At 42.9% G+C, this 19675-nt stretch overlaps 1 protein-coding gene across 13 annotated transcripts in view; it reads right to left on the bottom strand.

Annotated features, from left to right (window-relative positions):
* Positions 1-19675, bottom strand: part of LOC124124053 (peripheral plasma membrane protein CASK-like) — a 507943-nt gene that overhangs the window by 84308 nt on the left and 403960 nt on the right. For 9 of the 13 annotated variants that reach the window (XM_048384960.1, XM_048384957.1, XM_048384959.1 and 6 more), the window contains one exon: positions 6822-6911. In XM_048384960.1, the coding sequence (XP_048240917.1) occupies positions 6822-6911 (90 nt within the window). The remainder of the gene's footprint in view (positions 1-6821; positions 6912-19675) is intronic. The other 4 variants (XM_048384958.1, XM_048384954.1, XM_048384952.1 and 1 more) reach the window with 1 other exon arrangement.

The following is a 19675-nucleotide window of genomic DNA, read 5'->3' as shown; positions in this document are numbered from 1 at the left end:
CAATATATTGGCTAGTGAACAATACCAATTAGCACCCCTTCCGATTGATCAATGTACACAACACTTATTTATTCGCGTATTATACGCACTCGTGTGTTATATGCACCCTTAATTATGGGCATTTAAGTTCTGGAAAAATATATCTCACGTATATAAACATTTCAGGCTGTCAGCATAAACCACAAAATTTATCTTTCAACTCTTTTTTTTTCACCAAAATAATAATCTAATAAGAGACCCCTATTTCTAATTTTGAGAGCGCCCTGGGCGCTTATTACGTCGGATACGGTATTCACTATGTACAACGCTGCTGTTTCCCAATGTGCTGATTTCAGTCAAATCCTAAAAATATTTTTTTTTTGGTATTTGGTGATGAAATCCTATATCTCCAAATATAACATTGATATTTCACTGAAGTTCGGGAACTACTTTCAGTCCGCCTCAATGACACTATTTTTTCCAGAGTAAGGATCTTGAATATCATGCAAAAAAAATAAAATCTTAAACTTTTTTTGTAAAAAACAATATGTTTAAAACATCTCGTGACCAGCACCCCTCATGAAAATTTCAACTTCGCAGGTCTCTCAATGTGATGACATGTTATTGGATAAGAAAAACACAATTTCCTCTATTTTTAAAGAAATATTGTAAAAATATAAATCTAAATAATATTTTTTTCAGAAAACACAAAGCCGGGATTTGAAGCACCGAATAAAGATGGATGTATCGGAAAAGGCATGGCCTTGATTTGTGACATGAATTGACAGTTTTGTTTATCGTTCTTTAATAAATTGAACAAATATTCTTCAAACACGGAAAAAACATTACCATCATTGTCCAAGGAATTCTGAGCACTGCCATTTGGGGGGAATAGGAAGTTCATATGGGTTCAGGCTTAATTATGGCACATTTTTTAGATGAGGAATTAAGGTTTTCGCTCAATCAAAATGCAGCGATTGAACTGGAGCTTTGTGTCGAAGATTATGATCGTGAGCTTATTTCAGCCAAATCATCAGCGCTTAACTTTGCCTATTGTTGACAATGGTGATATTTTTAATTTCAGAAACTTTTTTACCAATTTTTTTTTTCTGGATGAATGTTTGCTAACATAACATTCAAACAACATTAGTTCATTTTTGTAACTGTGACTGACTTAAGTAAGTGAGTGAGTTGGCTATAACACCTCTTTTAACAGTATTCCAGTTTGAGTGAGTGAGTGAGTTGGGGTTAACGCTGCTTTTAACAGTATTCCAGTCATATCACGGCGTGTCAGTTTAATGTGGGAGGAAAGCCCGAAGTGATGCAGGTCTCAGACGTTTACCACTTTGGTGAAACCCACGAGCACGGGTATGGTGCTGACAAACCTAGAAACATAATCGGGGCAAACCGGGATTCGAACCCACAATCATAGGTTTCTGGCGTGCCCAAGGGACGCAACTCTGCACAGCGAATCGCGGCGCCTTAGACGACTGGGCCACCTGTGCCCCCTATTCCAGTCAGATCACTCGTCAATGTGAAAATGGGAGGAAACCCAAGTGATGCAGATCTGATGTGTACCACTTAGCGCTAAGTGGGTCGTAACTCCCATTCTTTATCACTGACTTATGACAGTCATAGCGCTAAGTTGGTCGTAACTCCCATTCTTTATCACTGACTTATGACAGTTGTAGCGCTAAGTTGGTCATAACTCCCATTCTTTAACACTGACTTACGACAGTCGTAGAGCTAAGATCGCTTTGTGGAGCAGGTACCAGCACAGGAATGGTGCTGACAGACCCTAGAAACATAATGGGCAAAAACTTGTATTCGAACCCAGTGAATTGCGATGAATTAGAAGACTGGGCCATCCGTGCCCCCATCCAAGACTTATTATGATATAATAAGGTATGTGAAGTGAACTTCTACCTCAAAAATACAAAAACACTTTAACAGTCTATCCAAAATTTACTTTCCAGATATAAAATAAGAACTACGTTCAACATTTTGTTTTCAAAAGAACAAAGGTTGCCTTTGAAATAAATGGTGGAAATGATAAACAGTAAACGTGATAATGCTTACTTAAAAAAGTGTTAACCTTCGCAACCAAAGTGTGTCGAAACAACACCTTCACAATCCCCTCTGTATAAATAATAAACAGGCACATATTCAAGTTCAAAGACTTTCCCCTTCCAAGTTCATCAATTATTAAGGTTTGTAATTAAACACATAGATCCCTCTCCCTTCTCCTCGCTGATCATCGTCCTCCCATGAAGCAATACCGCAAGTGTTTTCAGATTCCGATAGAACTGTTTTCTTTGCTTCAAGTTCAAGTTGGCAATTATTCTCCGACGCAGGGCGACACATCACGAAGATATTGCATACACTGCCGCCAAGTTGCTAGCCATCGTTATTGATTATCATAAAAATAATTAGGCAATGGAGCTTGGCTGACACCAAAATAATGTGGTTTTGCTGGGTGTTTCCCACAGTTTCTACTCGCACTTGTCTGGCGTGAGACGGAGGTGGTAACGGCAGAAGTGGTGGAAGTAAATCGCAAAGACATTACACATGCCTGATAACTTGGAAATGCTATCTTCTTGCTGACCTCTTCACATGCAATCTAAATTCTTGGCAGTATATATAGACAGAGATCTATCAGGTGGAATGGACCAGGTGGGCGTAATGTATGGCAAATATATGTACAGAATATGACACAAAGATTGTATGCAAAACATTTGAGCCATAACAAATCATTTACTTGTTTGTAGAGAATGAATGGAGAGAGAGAGAGAGAGAGAGAGAGAGAGAGAGAGAGAGAGAGAGAGAGGGAGGGAGAAGAGAAGAGATGAGAGAGAATGGGGGAGAGAGATAGAGAATGAGGGGAGAGAGATAGAGAATGAGGGAGAGAGGGAGAAGGAAAAAGAGAAAGAAGGGGAAGGAAAGAGGGAGAGAGAGAGAGAAAGAGGGAGAGAGATAGAGAGGGGAGAGAGGGGGAAGAGAGAGAGAGAGAGAGAGAGAGAGAGGGAGAGAGATAGAGACGGGAGAGAGGGGGAAGAGAGAGAGAGATAGAGAATGAGGGAGAGAGATAGAGACGGGAGAGAGGGAGAGAGAGGGGGAAGGGAAAAGAGATAGAGAGGGGAGAGAGGGAGAGAGAGAGAGAGGGGAGAGAGGGGGAGAGGGGGAGAAAGAGGGGGAAGGAGAAAGAGAAAGAGAGAGGGGAGAGAGGGAGAGAGATAGAGAGGGGAGAGAGGGAGAGAGAGAGAGAGGGGAGAGAGGGGGAGAGGGGGAGAAAGAGGGGGAAGGAGAAAGAGAAAGAGAGAGAGGGGAGAGAGGGAGAGAGAGAGAGGGGAGAGAGGGGGAGAGAGATAGAGACGAGAGAGAGGGAGAGAGAGGGGGAAGGGAAAAGAGAAAGAGAGAGGGAGAGAGAGAGAGAGAGAGAGAGAGAATGAGGGAGAGAGATAGAGACGAGAGAGAGGGAGAGAGAGGGGGAAGGGAAAAGAGAAAGAGAGAGGGAGAGAGAGAGAGAGAGAGAATGAGGGAGAGAGATAGAGACGAGAGAGGGGGAGAAAGAGGGGGAAGGAGAAAGAGAAAGAGAGAAGGGGAGAGAGAGAGAGAGATAGAGACGAGAGAGAGAGAGAGAGAATGAGGGAGAGAGATAGAGACGAGAGAGAGGGAGAGAGAGGGGGAAGGGAAAAGAGAAAGAGAGAGGGAGAGAGAGAGAGAGAGAGAGAATGAGGGAGAGAGATAGAGACGAGAGAGGGGGAGAAAGAGGGGGAAGGAGAAAGAGAAAGAGAGAAGGGGAGAGAGAGAGAGATAATGAGGGAGAGAGAGAGAGAGAGAATGGGGGAGAGATAGAGACGAGAGAGAGGGAGAGAGAGGGGAGGGGAAAAGAGAAAGAGAGAAGGGAAGGAGAGAGAGAGAGAGAATGGGGGAGAGAGATAGAGAGGGGAGAGAGGGAGAGAGGGGGAGAAAGAGGGGGAAGGAGAAAGAGAAAGAGAGAAGGGGAGAGAGAGAGAGATAATGAGGGAGAGAGAGAATGGGGGAGAGATAGAGACGAGAGAGAGGGAGAGAGAGGGGAGGGGAAAAGAGAAAGAGAGAAGGGAAGGAGAGAGAGAGAGAGAATGGGGGAGAGAGATAGAGAGGGGAGAGAGGGAGAGAGGGAGAGAAAGAGGGGGAAGGAGAAAGAGAAAGAGAGAAGGGGAGAGAGAGAGAGATAATGAGGGAGAGAGAGAGAGAGAGAATGGGGGAGAGATAGAGACGAGAGAGAGGGAGAGAGAGGGGAGGGGAAAAGAGAAAGAGAGAAGGGAAGGAGAGAGAGAGAGAGAATGGGGGAGAGAGATAGAGAGGGGAGAGAGGGAGAGAGGGGGAGAAAGAGGGGGAAGGAGAAAGAGAAAGAGAGAAGGGGAGAGAGAGAGAGATAATGAGGGAGAGAGAGAGAGAGAGATAGAGAATGAGGGAGAGAGATAGAGACGAGAGAGAGGGAGAGAGAGGGGGAAGGGAAAAGAGAAAGAGAGAGGGAGAGAGAGAGAGAGAGAATGAGGGAGAGAGATAGAGACGAGAGAGAGGGAGAGAGAGGGGGAAGGGAAAAGAGAAAGAGAGAGGGAGAGAGAGAGGGAGAGAGAGAGAGAGAGAGAATGGGGAGGAGTGATAGAGAATGAGGGAGAGATAGAGAGGGGAGAGAGGGAGAGAGAGAGAGAGGGGAGAGAGGGGGAGAGGGGGAGAAAGAGGGGGAAGGAGAAAGAGAAAGAGAGAGAGGGGAGAGAGGGAGAGAGAGAGAGAGAGAGAGAGAGAGAGAATGAGAGAGAGAGAGAGAATGAGGGAGAGAGATAGAGACGAGAGAGAGTGAGAGAGAGGGGGAAGGGAAAAGAGAAAGAGAGAGGGAGAGAGAGAGAGAGAGAGAGAGAGAATGAGGGAGAGAGAGAGAGACGAGAGAGAGGGAGGGAGAGAGATAGAGACGAGAGAGAGGGAGAGAGAGGGGAAGGGAAAAGAGAAAGAGAGAGGGAGAGAGAGAGAGAGAGAGAGAGAGAGAGAGAATGGGGAGGAGTGATAGAGAATGAGGGAGAGATAGAGAGGGGAGAGAGGGAAAGAGAGGGGAGGGGAAAAGAGAAAGAGAGAAGGGAAGGAGAGAGAGAGAGAGAGAATGGGGGAGAGAGATAGAGAGGGGAGAGAGGGAGAGAGGGGGAGAAAGAGGGGGAAGGAGATAGAGAAAGAGAGAAGGGGAGAGAGAGAGAGATAATGAGGGAGAGAGATAGAGAGGGGAGAGAGGGGAGAGAGGGGGAAGGAAAAAGAGAAAGAGAGAAGGGAAGGAGAGGGGAGAGAGAGAGAGAGAATGAGGGGAGAGATAGAGAATGAGGGAGAGAGGGGGAGAGAGAGAGAGGGGGAAGGAAAAAGAGAAAGAGAGAAGGGGAAGGAGAGGGGGAGAGAGAGAGAGAGAGAGAATGAGGGGAGAGAGATAGAGAATGAGGGGAGAGAGGGAGAGTGAGTGAGTGAGTGAGTGAGTATGGTTTTACGCCGCTTTTAGCAATATTCCAGCAATATCACGGCGGGGGACACCAGAAATGGGCTTCACACATTGTACCCATGTCGGGAATCGAACCCGGGTCTTCGGCGTGACGAGCTAACGCTTTAACCACTAGGCTACCCGACCGCCCCGGAGAGAGGGAGAGAGGGGAAGGAAAAAGAAAGAGAGAAGGGGAAGGAGAGAGGGAGAGAGAGAGAATGAGGGGAGAGAGATAGAGAGGGGAAAGAGAAAGAGAGAAGAGGAGAGAGAAAGAGAGAGAGAGAGGGGGGAGAGATAGAGAATAAGGAAGAGAGAGGGAGAGAGATAGAGAGGGGAGAGAGGGAGAGAGAGGGGGAGAAAGAGGGGGAAGGAGAAAGAAAGAGAGAAAGGGAAGGAGAGAGAGAGAGAGAGAGGCCAATAAATAATCACTTTAGTCCAGGTAAACCAGTGATAGACATTGTGAGCAATACTCAACCCCAAAAGGTCATGATGACACAGTCGTGTTGCACTCTCCACCCCTCATCTCAGCCAGCTATTCTAACAAAGGCACAAGGGCCCGATACAACTCACTCTGAGTCCCCACAGGAGACTGAGTGAAGTCCTAACGACATAAACAGAAGCATAACCATACAAACACCACATAACAAAGTACACGTAACAACATTCCATCTACAATGCCATCTAATTCAAAACCAAAAACACACATTAAATCATCTCAGGCAAGAAAACAGAGTTATTAGTAAGGTAAAAAGTCTCCTTATCTTCTATTTGAGACGGAGACTCAGAAACACAACCTACACGAAGAGGCCCGTAACACCCATTATACATGCCACATCAGTTGGAAATGCTACTTTCCTACTGACCTATTCACACACAATCTACATTATTGGCAGTATAAAGACAGAGATGAATCATGCAGAATATACAGTGCTCTTTATTTGTGATATACAATGAATATATATCATGACACAAACAACACTGGCAGATTCCCTAGACAGGTGCCCTCGAGACAATCAGAGTGGACCTCGAACTTCATTATGTACGAAGCCGTAAAGGCAACTATGCTTGTTGTAAGAGGCAACTAACAGGATCAGGTGGTCAGGCTCGCTGACTTGGTATCCCAATTGCATTCATCGATGCTCATGATGTCAATCACCAGATTGTCTGATACAGACTTGATTCTTTACAGACCACCACCATCTAGCTGGAATATTGCTGAGTGGGCATTAAACAACAAACAAACAAAGCTAATCTATCAACTTGTCACAGCTACTGCTAATCTAGCCACATGTTCTAGCTACTGCTGTAAGAAGTCATGCTAAGCAATGGAAGTGCTAGTTACCATGTCCCTTACCTCCTTGGCTCGAGGTACTGCTTCAGAGGATGGTCGACGTGTGGGACTAAAGGACTTCGTGTTGATCTTGTCATAAAGCTGAAACAGACAAAACCGGGGTAAATATGGCGCCGGTAACGTGTATCAGTATTCTCTGTTTAAACATGGCATACAGCTTTTATAGCACTGCCAGACATTTGCAACAACAACAAAATGCTTGCATGCTTCTGTTACTGATGTCCAAGGACATTCTTCCCTGAAACTTGAAAATGTTACTAACCTGTTAGAAGAAAATGTATATAATCAGGTTCTGAAATGAGACGGCTATCATTTCATGTCAACCACCACCCTCCACTAAGGGGTGGTTTGGTAGCCTAGTGATTAAAGCATTTGCTTGTCATGGAGAAGGCCTGGGTTTGATTCCCCAAATGGTTTCAATATTGCTGGAATACTGGCAAAGTGGCTTAAAACCATGCTCCATCATCCACACATCTCAACTTGAGCAGCTGAAGGTGCTTCACAAATCACACCCATGAGGAAAATAAAACTTCAGTGTCTTATGATGCAAGTGAACACTTGAACTACTGGGCTGGCAATGTAGTGAGTGAGTGAGTGAGTGTTGTTTTACGCCCCTTTTATCAACATTCCAACAATATCACGGCGGGGGACACCAGAAATGGGCTTCAAACATTGTACCCATGTCGGGAATCGAACCCGGGTCTTCCGCATGACGAGCGAACGCTTTAACCACTAGGCTACCCGATCAATTTTGCGTTTTAAGGCCACATAGTATTTAGGTTTTTCGGACGTTTTTTATGCCAAGTTGACTACCTTTAATCTTGTATTGTTGTTTGTACCCAGAATGTTGGTTGGTTGATTGCTTTGTTGGTTAACACCAGTCAGCAAAACATGAAGAAAAATCCTTTTTATTCAGAAATCACCCCGATCAAAATAAAACTTCCCACTGCAACTCTCTTATTAGTGTACAAAGTGTTCCTTGCATTGGAAAAGAATCCATGAAGTAGTTCTCAAGTTATAGGTCACAAATGTCGAAGTTAAAAAGCATTCTAACTTCAAAACATGTAAAACTTCACATAATCCACTTATCGCAATCAAACTTTCCACTGCACCTCTTCCATTGGTTTGGAAACTATTGGTATAGAAAATGTTCACCAAGTTTGAAAAAAAATCTTAGAAAGTAGTTTTCAAGTTATAGATCGCAAAGAAAAATGTCCTCAGAAAGACGGACGGAAGAATGGACGGAATTCCGTGGTATAACTATGTACCCCGCCCTTTAGGTCAGGGGGAAAATAAACACTATTCTGCAATATTGCAATGTGTCCTCTTATTTTATTCCTTGAGTATATCAACAACTGATGTACTGTATTTGACGTAATAAGCCCCCAGGATGCTCTCAAAATTAGAAAAAGGGGGCGCTTCTTAGAATATAATTTTGGTGAAAAAAAATTAGAATTGAGAGATCGTAAATTCCGTGGTTTGGCAAACGCAGAAAACAACCGACCTCAGTATTTTACCCATTTAGATATATACGTCTCTTATATATAATACTAACTGCATGCTTGCATGTATTAACTTACATATCTATGTATTTGTGATAACGCAACTCCACATTAAAGATGAGTAAAAATGATCATCGACGGCCATTGTTCCAAACAGGAAGTACCGGTAATCAGCAGGTAAAGTTGGGCGCTTATTGCGTCAAATATGGTAATTGCTGTGAGAAGCAACCACTTGATCTGCTGGGCTACCTCACAACCCTTTAGCACTGATAATACATGCTCTGTGATAGTGCTGTCAACCAATTCATTCACTCAATCATTCCCACAAACGGTGATCCACAAACTAACTCGGACCAACCCCGTAGAAGACCTGTCCATCACAAGAGCTCCATGGCCTCTGGTCACTGCCTTCCTCTGGCCAATCACTGACCTGAATGACTCGTGACCTGGGGTCACATGACATTGCAGATTAATCAGCTTACACTGGTGTGGGGTCGGTAAATGGTGGTTGAGGGTTTGTGGAGTGTCTATTAATGAGTTTATGCGATGTCCGTAATTGTGAATTGAGAATGTTATGGACACAAATATGATAAACGGTTGTTATTTGGTCTAATGCGATAATTCATGCAAAATCCAAGCCTCAGTGGTACCACGGGATCAAATTACAATCAGAATTTCATATTGATTAAAGTCTCACTTAAAAACTTGTTCAGAAAAAAATTCAACAAATTCCTTTTTAAAATTTATGTGAAAAGTGCAGCCAGCTGTAGAACAGCTATTCCAAAACCAAATTGTATTTCCAAAACAGCAGTAATTAACACAAGTGTTCGTGCGAGTTGCCAACTGATGATTGAGACCACTTATTCGCTTACAAGTCAGTGAACAATTTGGGAATCCTATATTTGGATTATAATTAAGTGAGCTGGGTTTAACATAGCCTTGCTCCAAGGCTGCACTGAAAGAAAAGTCCATGGATGTGTAGTAATTCTATCCTCCTAATAGGCAAGTCTAGATATGGGACTCCAGTCTCTTATAGGGACAACTTGTTCTTATAATCTAGAAATTATGATTTAAACTAATGATTATTGCCTTAGAGACTTGTGCAAGTCTAGGTTTAACACTTTGAACAGCTTTTCAGTTAAATATTAAGGTGAGGTTAAATGGGGTTTATATTCATGAATACTCCACCAGGCACTGACACTGTATACTCATAGATGTGTTTCAAAATATTCATCTGTTAAGATAAACCTTGATCTTTGTCTTAAAGAAATCAAGGGTAATTCAAGTTTCAGATCCTATGTAATGCAAACCCTGTCCCAAGCTAAGATCCGGGTAAGAATAGGTCTTCAGCAACAGATACTTGTCGAAAGAAGCGACTAACAGGATCGGGTGGTCAGGCTGGCTGACTTGAAAGATGCATGTCATCGTATCCCAATTGTGTAGATCGATGTTCATGATGTCAGTCAGTGGATTGTCGAGAACAGACTCAATTATTTACAAACCTCTGTCACATATCTCGAAAAATGTTGAGTGAGGTGATAACAACAAGCAAAACCAAAGCAAACCAAGTAATCAAATCTTAATTGAAGACAAATATATGTCCTTACACAGTTCTGTTGGAAATAGCTACTTCTTTCTTGTGAAATCTCATGCCGTCATTATTGGCACAAATCAATACGAGAACGTCCGGAGCTAAGATCTATCAAACCCTTTACAACTGGATCTGTGAATCGGTACTGAATACGCAACCTTTACATCCTGGCAACTCAATGTGTCTGTTGAGTTAGGAAGACTACAGCGCCAATAACATTAACGGGCATCCACTTGTTCATCCCTCACAACATCTCATATTAACATCACACATCAAATATTAACATCATTCATCACCCACAGATCATCAATCTGCCCACTTTTTCAAATATTTAACATCCATCATCCCAAAGTACTTTCTTCAGCTCATTCTTAAATTGTCCATCACGCCAGTTCCATCAATCTAGGAATTTCTTTCACTCAAAAAATCAAATTGTCAGCAGTATACAGCATGTCTGACAGATCACACAAAAAGTGTCCTCATTCAGGGCTGATATAAAAACAAGTCCAGGCCAGATTATGAATTATTTATCATTCAATCTTCAAACTACAATTTCATTAATCACAGCCTGAAACTAGTTGTAATCACGGAAGTGACAGGGAGGAATCAGGGATTCAGAGAGCATCCTGCCGTATCCCCTCCTCCTGCCGTATCCCCTCCTCCTTCCGTATCCCCTACTGTTATCAGCCAGTCAAGATGGGCAGTCAGTCAGAGAGGTCTGATATAACATGTGAAACATGAACTTTAATCCATCCCGAATTTGCCAGAAAGTCTAAACCTGTTGACATTCTGCCCTATTTGAATGAGCTACATACTCAGGGATTAATCTAGACCGGCCCTGGGGCCCATATTCTCCAGAAAATGTCGGTAAAAATTACCAAACTGGAATAAAATATTTCCCATTCATGCTGTTTCAGTTTCATGTTGTTTAATGCTGCACTCAGCAATATTCCAGCTATATGATGGCGATCTGTAAATAATCGAGTCTGGACCAGACAATCCAGGGATTGACATCATGAACATCGATCCACGCAATTGGGACACGATGCCATGCATCAACCAAGTCAGCGAGCCTGACCACCCGATCCCGTTAGTCACCTCTTACGACAAGCATAGTCACCTTTTACCACAAGCATGGGTTGCTGAAGACCTATTCTACCCCGGATCTTCACGGGTCCAGTTTTTCAGTCATAAAATGACATTTCAGGTTTTTGTTGGAGGAAAGCTGAAGCTAAATCCATCAAATACATTTACTTTGGTGAAAACCACAAGCATGGGCATGGTGCTTTCAAACCTAGAAACAATCAGGATGAATCTGAGATTCAAACCCATGATCGTAGGGTTCTGACATTCCAAAGGGAGGCAACTCCATATTTAGCTTTCCGGGGCGACTGGGCCACCAACATCGGCAGCAGACAGCAGTGACGGCGCCACATTGTTGTTTACAACGGAATGTCTGCTAAAATGATAAAATTTTCTTTGAAAAGTGAGCAGGGGGACCTAATCTTGTCATCTGGAATTTCTACTTCAGTGAGTGAGTGAGTAAGTATGGTTTTACGCTGCTTTTAACAATATCCCAGCAATATCACAGCAGGGAACACCAGAAATGGGCTTCACACATTGTATCCATGTTGGGAATCGAACCCGTGTCTTCGGCATGACGAGCGAACGCTTTAACCACTAGGCTACCCGACCACCCCTAATTTCTACTTCAACAACACTTGTTTTCAGGAATCAGTGAACACAATACAATACTCTCCTTGAAACCTTCAAACATATCTCACTGGAAGCAGTTCAATAGTTGATGTGGGATAAAAAAATGCAATTCTTAAAGTTTGGTGCGGTGCCATTGGCAAATCTGGGAGTTTATCATCTGACAAAATTAACGGTTTAAAGTTTTGACAGTTCAAAGTTAATAAATCACAGCTAAAATCTCCATAAACCGACTCTGAAATATATGGCATCTCCATCATAGGTAAAGGAGAGGGGTGTTAGAGGGATAAAGCTGCAGTGATATCAAGTCTAACACTCGACTTTATTGTTCAAGCCACTCGAGTCTACTGAAAATGTCTGCAGAAACTTGACTATCCAGCACATCGATCCAAAGTGTTAGGGGTGGGACGAGTAACTCGGGTACTTGTGTTGGGTGGTCCTAAGTAGGACAAGGGTACCCACAGGACTACCCGAACCTGTGGTTAGTCACGTGATAGATTGTTTTATGACAATAACAATAAAATGCCATGCTACACTATAAGTTGATAATGTTCACATTTCTTTCCTACCCTACTAAGCATACACAATTTTCGAGACTGTGTATTTCTTTCTGACTATGCATGCATTCCTTCTGATTTTCTTGGGTTTTGTCGCTATTTTAGATTTTTATATGTTTGAGAAAAGATACAGCTTCAGGCAACATCCGGGAAAATATGACATTCTGAGACCTCCAGCGGGTACCTAGGGAGGGTAGGGTAATAGGGGTCAGCTACCCAGGTAGGGTAAGGTAATAGGGGGTCAGGTACACAGGGAGGGTAGGGTAATAGGGGGTCAGCTACCCAGGGAGGGTAGGGTAATAGGGGGTCAGGTACCCAGGGAGGGTAGGGTAATAGGGGTCGGGTACCCAGGGAGGATAGGGTAATAGGGGTCGGGTACCCAGGGAGGGTAGGGTAATAGGGGTCGGGTACCCAGGGAGGGTAGGGTAATAGGGGTCGGGTACCCAGGGAGGGTAGGGTAATAGGGGATCAGGTGTCCAGGGAGGGTCGGGTACCCAGGGAGGGTAGGGTAATAGGGGGTCAGCTACCCAGGTAGGCTCGGTAATAGGGGGTCGGGTACCCAGGGAGGGTAGGGTAATAGGGGTCGGGTACCCGGGTTGTAAATTTGGACTCATCCCAGCCCTACAAAGTGTCCACAATATCCAAACCAAGCATGTATCAATGTCAGCTCGGGCGGGACGCGATGAAGCTACGGAGTCTGGAATCTAGATGGAATCCAGGAGCCCTGATCCACTGATGGGCATGACAATTTATACAAGAGATGATTATATAGGGTAACGCCCTCGTGTCAGAACCGCTTTTGATCGAAGCGATTGAGGCTGATGCACAAACAGATTGCAGAAATTGCCCCCACTGTTAGTGAATTCATGCGAGGAAGGCGAGTCTGATTAGTAAATAGATGCACTTCAAAATCTTATCAGCGGCAGTGAATCAAGAGATTTATGCGTGAGCTGCCTCCTCGCGGAGTACGAGAGAGCTGAACAAACATTTGGCTCGGATGCAAAACCTGCAGGCCTTCAATCACGAGCCATTCCATAATTTGTAAGATTATACACCAAACACTTGATATGAAAGGTTTCAGAGGCCAACAACTAAAACAGCTCATTCCTAAGACAATAACGCTCTATCATGGAACACAGCTTTTCAAAATGCTCCACCAATTTCAGATCGGACTTGATATCTACACAGCCTGACAGTAAGAGCGCTATTAGTTGCAAGGCAGTTAAAGCATGAGATTATATATCTTATTTAATAGATGCCATATATCTCAGTTATAACGTTTGTGTTCTATGCATGCTCAGGAATGGATGCCATAGACCAATGATAGCAATGATAATATACCACTCGAAAAAAGTTCAAGAACACCCACAATTGCAAGGCCATCACAGAATAGTCGTGTTTTTGTTTGTTTGTTTGTTGTTTAATGCCGCACTCAGCAATATTCCAGCTATATGACGGCGGTCTGTAAATAACTGAGTTTGGACCAGACAATCCAGTGGTTGACATCATGAGCATCGATCGACGCAATTGGGATACGATGACATGCATCAACCAAGTCAGTGAGTCTGACCACCAGATCCCGTTAGTCGCCTCTTACAACAAGCATGGGTTGCTGAAGACCTATTCTACCCCGGATCTTCACGGGTCTATAGTCATGTGAAAACATTGGGTGTCCTTAACTTCTTTTGAGTAATATACCTCAGCTATATCGTGGACATCATAGCTCAGTCATAGCATCAATATCTCAGATACAGAATAGATGTTAGACATATTAGATACAGCATATTATATATATTAGTAAAACATGATTGCATATCTCAGTCGACCTGTGAAGATCTGGGGTAGAATAGATCTTCAGCAACCCATGCTTGCCTAGAGGCAACTAACAGGATCGGCTGGTCAGGCTCACTGACTCGGTTGATGCATGTGATCGTATCCCAATTGCATGGATCAATGCTCATGATATCAATCACTGGATTGTCTGATTCGATTATTTACAAACCGCGGTCATATAGCTGGAATAGTGTTGTGTGTGACGTTAAACAACAAACAAACAAAGCATATCTCAGTCAATGAATGGTTGACATACATCAGTTCTGTATGACGGTACATATCTTGGTAATAATACCATGGTAACCGGATGAGTGAGTGAGTGAGTAAGTATGGTTTTACGCTGCTTTTAGCAATATTCCAGCAATATCTGGGACACCAGAAATGGGCTTCACACATTGTACCCATGTCGGGAATCGAACCCGGGTCTTCAGCGTGACGAGCAAACGCTTTAACCACGAGGCTACCCGACCGCCCCTGGTAACTGGATGAACATAAAATTCTCCCAGTGCAAATGAAGCATTCAAGCAGGGTATAAATAGAAGGCAGAATTGTAAGGGAAAACCTTTTGACTGACACATGTCAGGAGGGGACACAGTTTTATTTGTAATGTAACACTTTTACCGGGAACAGCTGTAACATTTACTGTTAATGGACATGTTAAGCAAAATTCACTCAGTCTCTCTGACACTGCTGGAGTCGTTAAGAAATAGCTTTATCATTGGAACATAATTCCATCAGTGAAAGCCTTTTATCGGCGGAGACGGTTCCCATGCACCACGCCATGTTCGAGGATATATCAATACTATCGGAGGTGCTATACCTCTGATGACTATTTTATCCAAGATGGCTGGCAATTTCAATGATGGTTGCTATGCAACAACATATATCACCTGAACCCTGTTAACGTTTGCCTTAGAATTTCACCGGTTTCTGTCGTCCTTGGCCAAAAGAAACTCAAAGAAATTAGGCCAGAGTATTAACACAAAGAAGAGGGAGTGAGAGGGCTTTAAGGGTATGAATACGTCACTTTCCCGTAACTACTTCCCTGCTGATAGGTCAGATGCTCAAGGTGGACAAATTTGTTCAAATTAATGCAATTGTCTCAAATGGGTACTTAAGAATTTCTTCATGAATTTTTCATTACAAGTGGAGATGTTTCTTGTTCAGCTACAAGGCAGTCTATTAGAAAGCCAATTTCCTCTCCAAGAAGGTGGCATCACAGACGAGCATTATCTGGAATCTTCAAGTCTGAAGTAAATCCTGAATCACCACACAATAAGCCTTATGCTGACAATAGACTTGCAGCCTTCATACGTCTCACACACACTGCCTGACATGTCTCACACACACTGCCTGACACGTCTCACACACACTGCCTGACACGTCTCACACACACTGCCTGACACGTCTCACACACACTGCCTCATATGTCTCACACACACTGCCTCACACAGGTCTCACACACACAGCATGGCACATCTCACACACACCACCTGACCCGTCTCACACACACTACCTGACACGTCTCACACACCGCCTGAATAGGTGTGCCCTTGGTTTGTCGCACACCACGTAATTTACGGAGTTTGCTTCTAGTGAAAATGTCGCAGGTTTTAATCACTACGATACCCTCTTCATGGGGACTGTGTCATGTGTGGAACTTGTGTGTCTCTTTTTCTATTCACAGTGTGGACAGGTTCGCCAGTTTGGTTGCTCTCATTGGTTGTCATTGGTCGGCCTGAATCTGGACACAGGGATCAGTGGAGTCAGACAGCCGTCCTTGTCTCGGCCACAGTTTGACATTTTGGAAATCTCATTCCTAAAGATTCCACCAACTACATGGCATCAGTCAACAGACCGAGGTGATTTTCTTGTCATTCCTAATACCTGCTCTCAGACGCATGGCATTTTGTTGCAAGCCATAATATATCACAGCCATACTTGTCTTCTCCCCAACACCATTATTAACACGACAAGAAATTTGCTTGATCCGAAAAACACAGCTATAATAACTGTAAATGTGGATTTAAATAATTTGTGTAAATTCATGTAAAATATATTTCTTATCAGGGCTTCATGTTGACAGTGTTCAGTGGGGTAATGTTGGGTCTTTGAACAGTATGCCATTTATTTATCACAGCGGACCAGTTATACGAGGGTTGATTGGTAAATTCTTTTCCTCCTATGGAAGGATTTGCATCATAATTCAATCTTTTGTTGTCGACATCCAGGTGTAGGCTATCCATAACAATTTGAGTGAATTGAGCAAATTGTTTTGTTGTGAAAGGTCAGTAAAATAAGAGGGGTCGGACATTTGGAAGTTTGACAAACTTGAAAAATTGGCAGTGATTAAGTACTTGCAGAAAAGGGTCTTAACATGAAATACCTTCCATGAAGATGCCATCGTAAAGAAAATTGGGCAGTGAAGAAAGTATCAGCTCGTGGGGTTCCATAAGCTTCTGACATCCAGTAAAACAAAGCACCAGGCACAACATGTGCCGTGATTATCAAACTCTGTTTGAAGCTGACCCGGAAAGGTTCTTGCAACGATTTGTGACAATGGATGAAACCTGGGATTTCCACTTTCAGCCTGAGTCCAAACAACTATCTGTACTTCACCAGTGAGCACAGCAAATTTAAATACAACTGCATACCCATGAAGATGAGGGTAGAATAGGTCTTCAGCAACCATGCTTGCTGTAAAAGCGACTATGCTTGTTGTAAGAGGCAACTAACAGGATTGAGTGATCAGGCTCGCTGACTTGGTTGATGCATGTCATCGTATCCCAATTGCCTGGATCAATGCTCATGATATCAATCACTGGATTGTCTGGTCCAGACTTGATTATTTACCGACCGCCGTCATATAGCTGGAATATTGCTGAGTGTGGCATTAAACAACAAACCAACCAACTGCATACTAATCTGTCTCTAGGAGAGCTAGGTAAGCCGAACCCCCCAGCAGGACCACCCAATCCACATAATCCCCTCTTGTGACAACCGCAAGGCCCCAGTGACCAACCAGTATGAACACAAATGTAACACAGGCCGTAATTTGCATGTCAGACTCATGTCGATGTTTGTTAGAGATCTGAAATCAATTAAGGATCAGAGACCAGCTCCCTGTCTGGAGCAGAAGGTCTATCGTGTCCCCCCATCAAAGCGTCTTCCACAACCATGTCTCCCTACAAAGTCGGTATCACCAATAATGTCCAAGTCTCGATGGCTGTGACAAAAGTACATCCTCAGTAATGTCCGTATATCAATGGCTGCGATCAAACCTTTACCACAACCATGTCTGTCTGGTTGATCGCGACCTGACCACTCTGGATGATGTCTGCCACTCTGTTCCGAACTGGACATTCACATCTTGATGGATGGCCATGCTGTCCGCACACCTACACGCTGCAGTCAATAATGGCTTCCTTCCACAAACACTGTAGTGTCTGATGCTTTATCCTCACAACAGGAGTGTTACGATTGATTGAATTATCGATGCTTCATTATTCTCTACAGCCCGATAGCCGTTCATTGGCGACGACTTAAATATCATTGGTCTGTATTAATGCCCGCTATAACAATGTATCAACAGATCAACATAGGGGGTGAAGGTTCTCGTAAACTTTTCCTTTCATTTTGATCCCAAATACATCCTACTTAAAGATAAAACTGACAAAACCTCAGAAAGAAATCTCTCGATGAGTCGATTGTACAATTACGATGATATCATAAGCATGTGTTTATGAATCACTATCAAATGATGATGATATACCAGGTGAGTGTATCCTGCTCCACCGGTGGCACTTGTCACAAATACATGCAAAGGCAAGTCAAGAAGCGTAACTTCATCAGATATCATTTTGGTCACTGATGCATCATATTTGGAAACGTCCTCACATGTCCAGCATAAAACACTTTCAAAGCTTTACTTATGCCTTTGGTGCTGTTCAGGTGGGTATCCATCTCAGAATATTCACAAAGACTCATTTATTTAAGGCCACTTGTTAAACACAAGCAAACAACATCAAGAACTGAACATAACACCACCAGCTGCATGTAGATCACAGATGTATAGTGGAGTGTACACCCAGCTGTTGGATCTTCATCTCTCCAGAACAAGGCACCGACTTGTACCACTTGATCAGACGCCATCGAGAGGCCACACTTTTTATAATTTTATGTTTCACAGATTTTTTTCCAGCTTTTGCAGACAAGGTCAGTCAAAATAAAAATAAAAATAAAAATAAAAATATATGTCATTCAGTCAGTCAGTCAGTCAGTCAGTCAGTCAGTTAAAACTGTGGGTGGCCTCTTGAATCACTGATAGTGATGTAGACATGGAACTTACATATAACATTTTGTATTGTATCAGAGGGTCTGCTTTTGGCAGCCCCGTGAAACGAAAAATGAACAAGGTGTTGCCTGACTGAGACAACATTGAAGGCTTCCCTGTGGTATTGACATTCAGATTAACAACATTTGTCAGTCCTCCAGTGTGTTTAAGTTTATTGCAGATGAAGTCTCTCTTGACTACCAACAGTACATTGAATGGCTTTTAAGAAAGCAATATTTGAAATGGATTTCACGGACAGAGATGCTTCGTTTCAGGCTCAATCATCACACTTGTAGTAGTGTGAGAAGGCTTTTAAATCTCGAAAAGTTGGTTTACAAATCAACTGATATAAAAGAAAATATAAAATATCTTCAAATATTTGGGGTGGGCCAACTCTCACAATTTTGTCTCAAGAAAGTGTGCAATACTAAATTCGAAAGTTGAAATTATTATGTTACATTGTTTTGTTTGGAAGAATAATTCTGTGATAATTTAAGGTCCCACTTTTCTGATGTTATGGTTTACGGATTTTTCAAACCATTTAGCTGGGGTTATTCAATACAGATATATGTTCTGCAGCTCAATACATATTACTTAGTGTGACATGATGCTGTGTGTTTGTTGTTTAACACCACACTCAGCAATATTCCAGCTTGGTGACGGCACTCTGTAAATAATCAAATCTGGACCACACAATCAAGTGATTGTTGTCTGTCTGTTTGTTGGTTTGTTGTTTAACGCCACACTCAGCAATATTCCAGCTATATGACAGCGGTCTGCAAATAATCAAGTCTGGACCAGACAATCCAGTAATTGACATCATGAGCATCGTTTATGCAATTGGGATACGATGACATGCATCAACCAACCTGACCACCCGATACCGTCAGTCACCTTTTACAGCAGGCATGAGTTGCTGAAGACCTTATAATTCTAACCACAGGTCTATTTTCCTCATGTGGAATACAGCTCGGTAGACATTCCTATTTTCAGCTTTTGGCAGTAATTTGCTATGATTATGAAATGTTTTTGTCGCTTCTGTTTATTTGATCAAATTAAACGCAACCATTCCTGTTATGTGCAGGACTACCTGAGAGTATACACAGAATATTTGATCAATTCCTTTTCAGATATATTCCGTTTGATTTTTATAGTTTTTCACATTTTTCTCATCCATCGAAGATACAGCACTTGAGCTCACCAATTTTATTCTATTAACTAAATGGTGCCTTTTGGCTTTGGTAGGTCAAATCCTTTACCAAAACATAAAAAAGTGCTTGCTGACTCACATGCTGTCAATCCTGACTTATTGTGTT

This window comes from Haliotis rufescens, unplaced genomic scaffold (assembly GCF_023055435.1).
Source record: "Haliotis rufescens isolate VD_foot unplaced genomic scaffold, xgHalRufe1.0.p SCAF_52, whole genome shotgun sequence".
Taxonomy (NCBI): Eukaryota; Metazoa; Mollusca; class Gastropoda; order Lepetellida; family Haliotidae; genus Haliotis; species Haliotis rufescens.
This window is presented reverse-complemented; position numbering and strand designations above follow the sequence as displayed.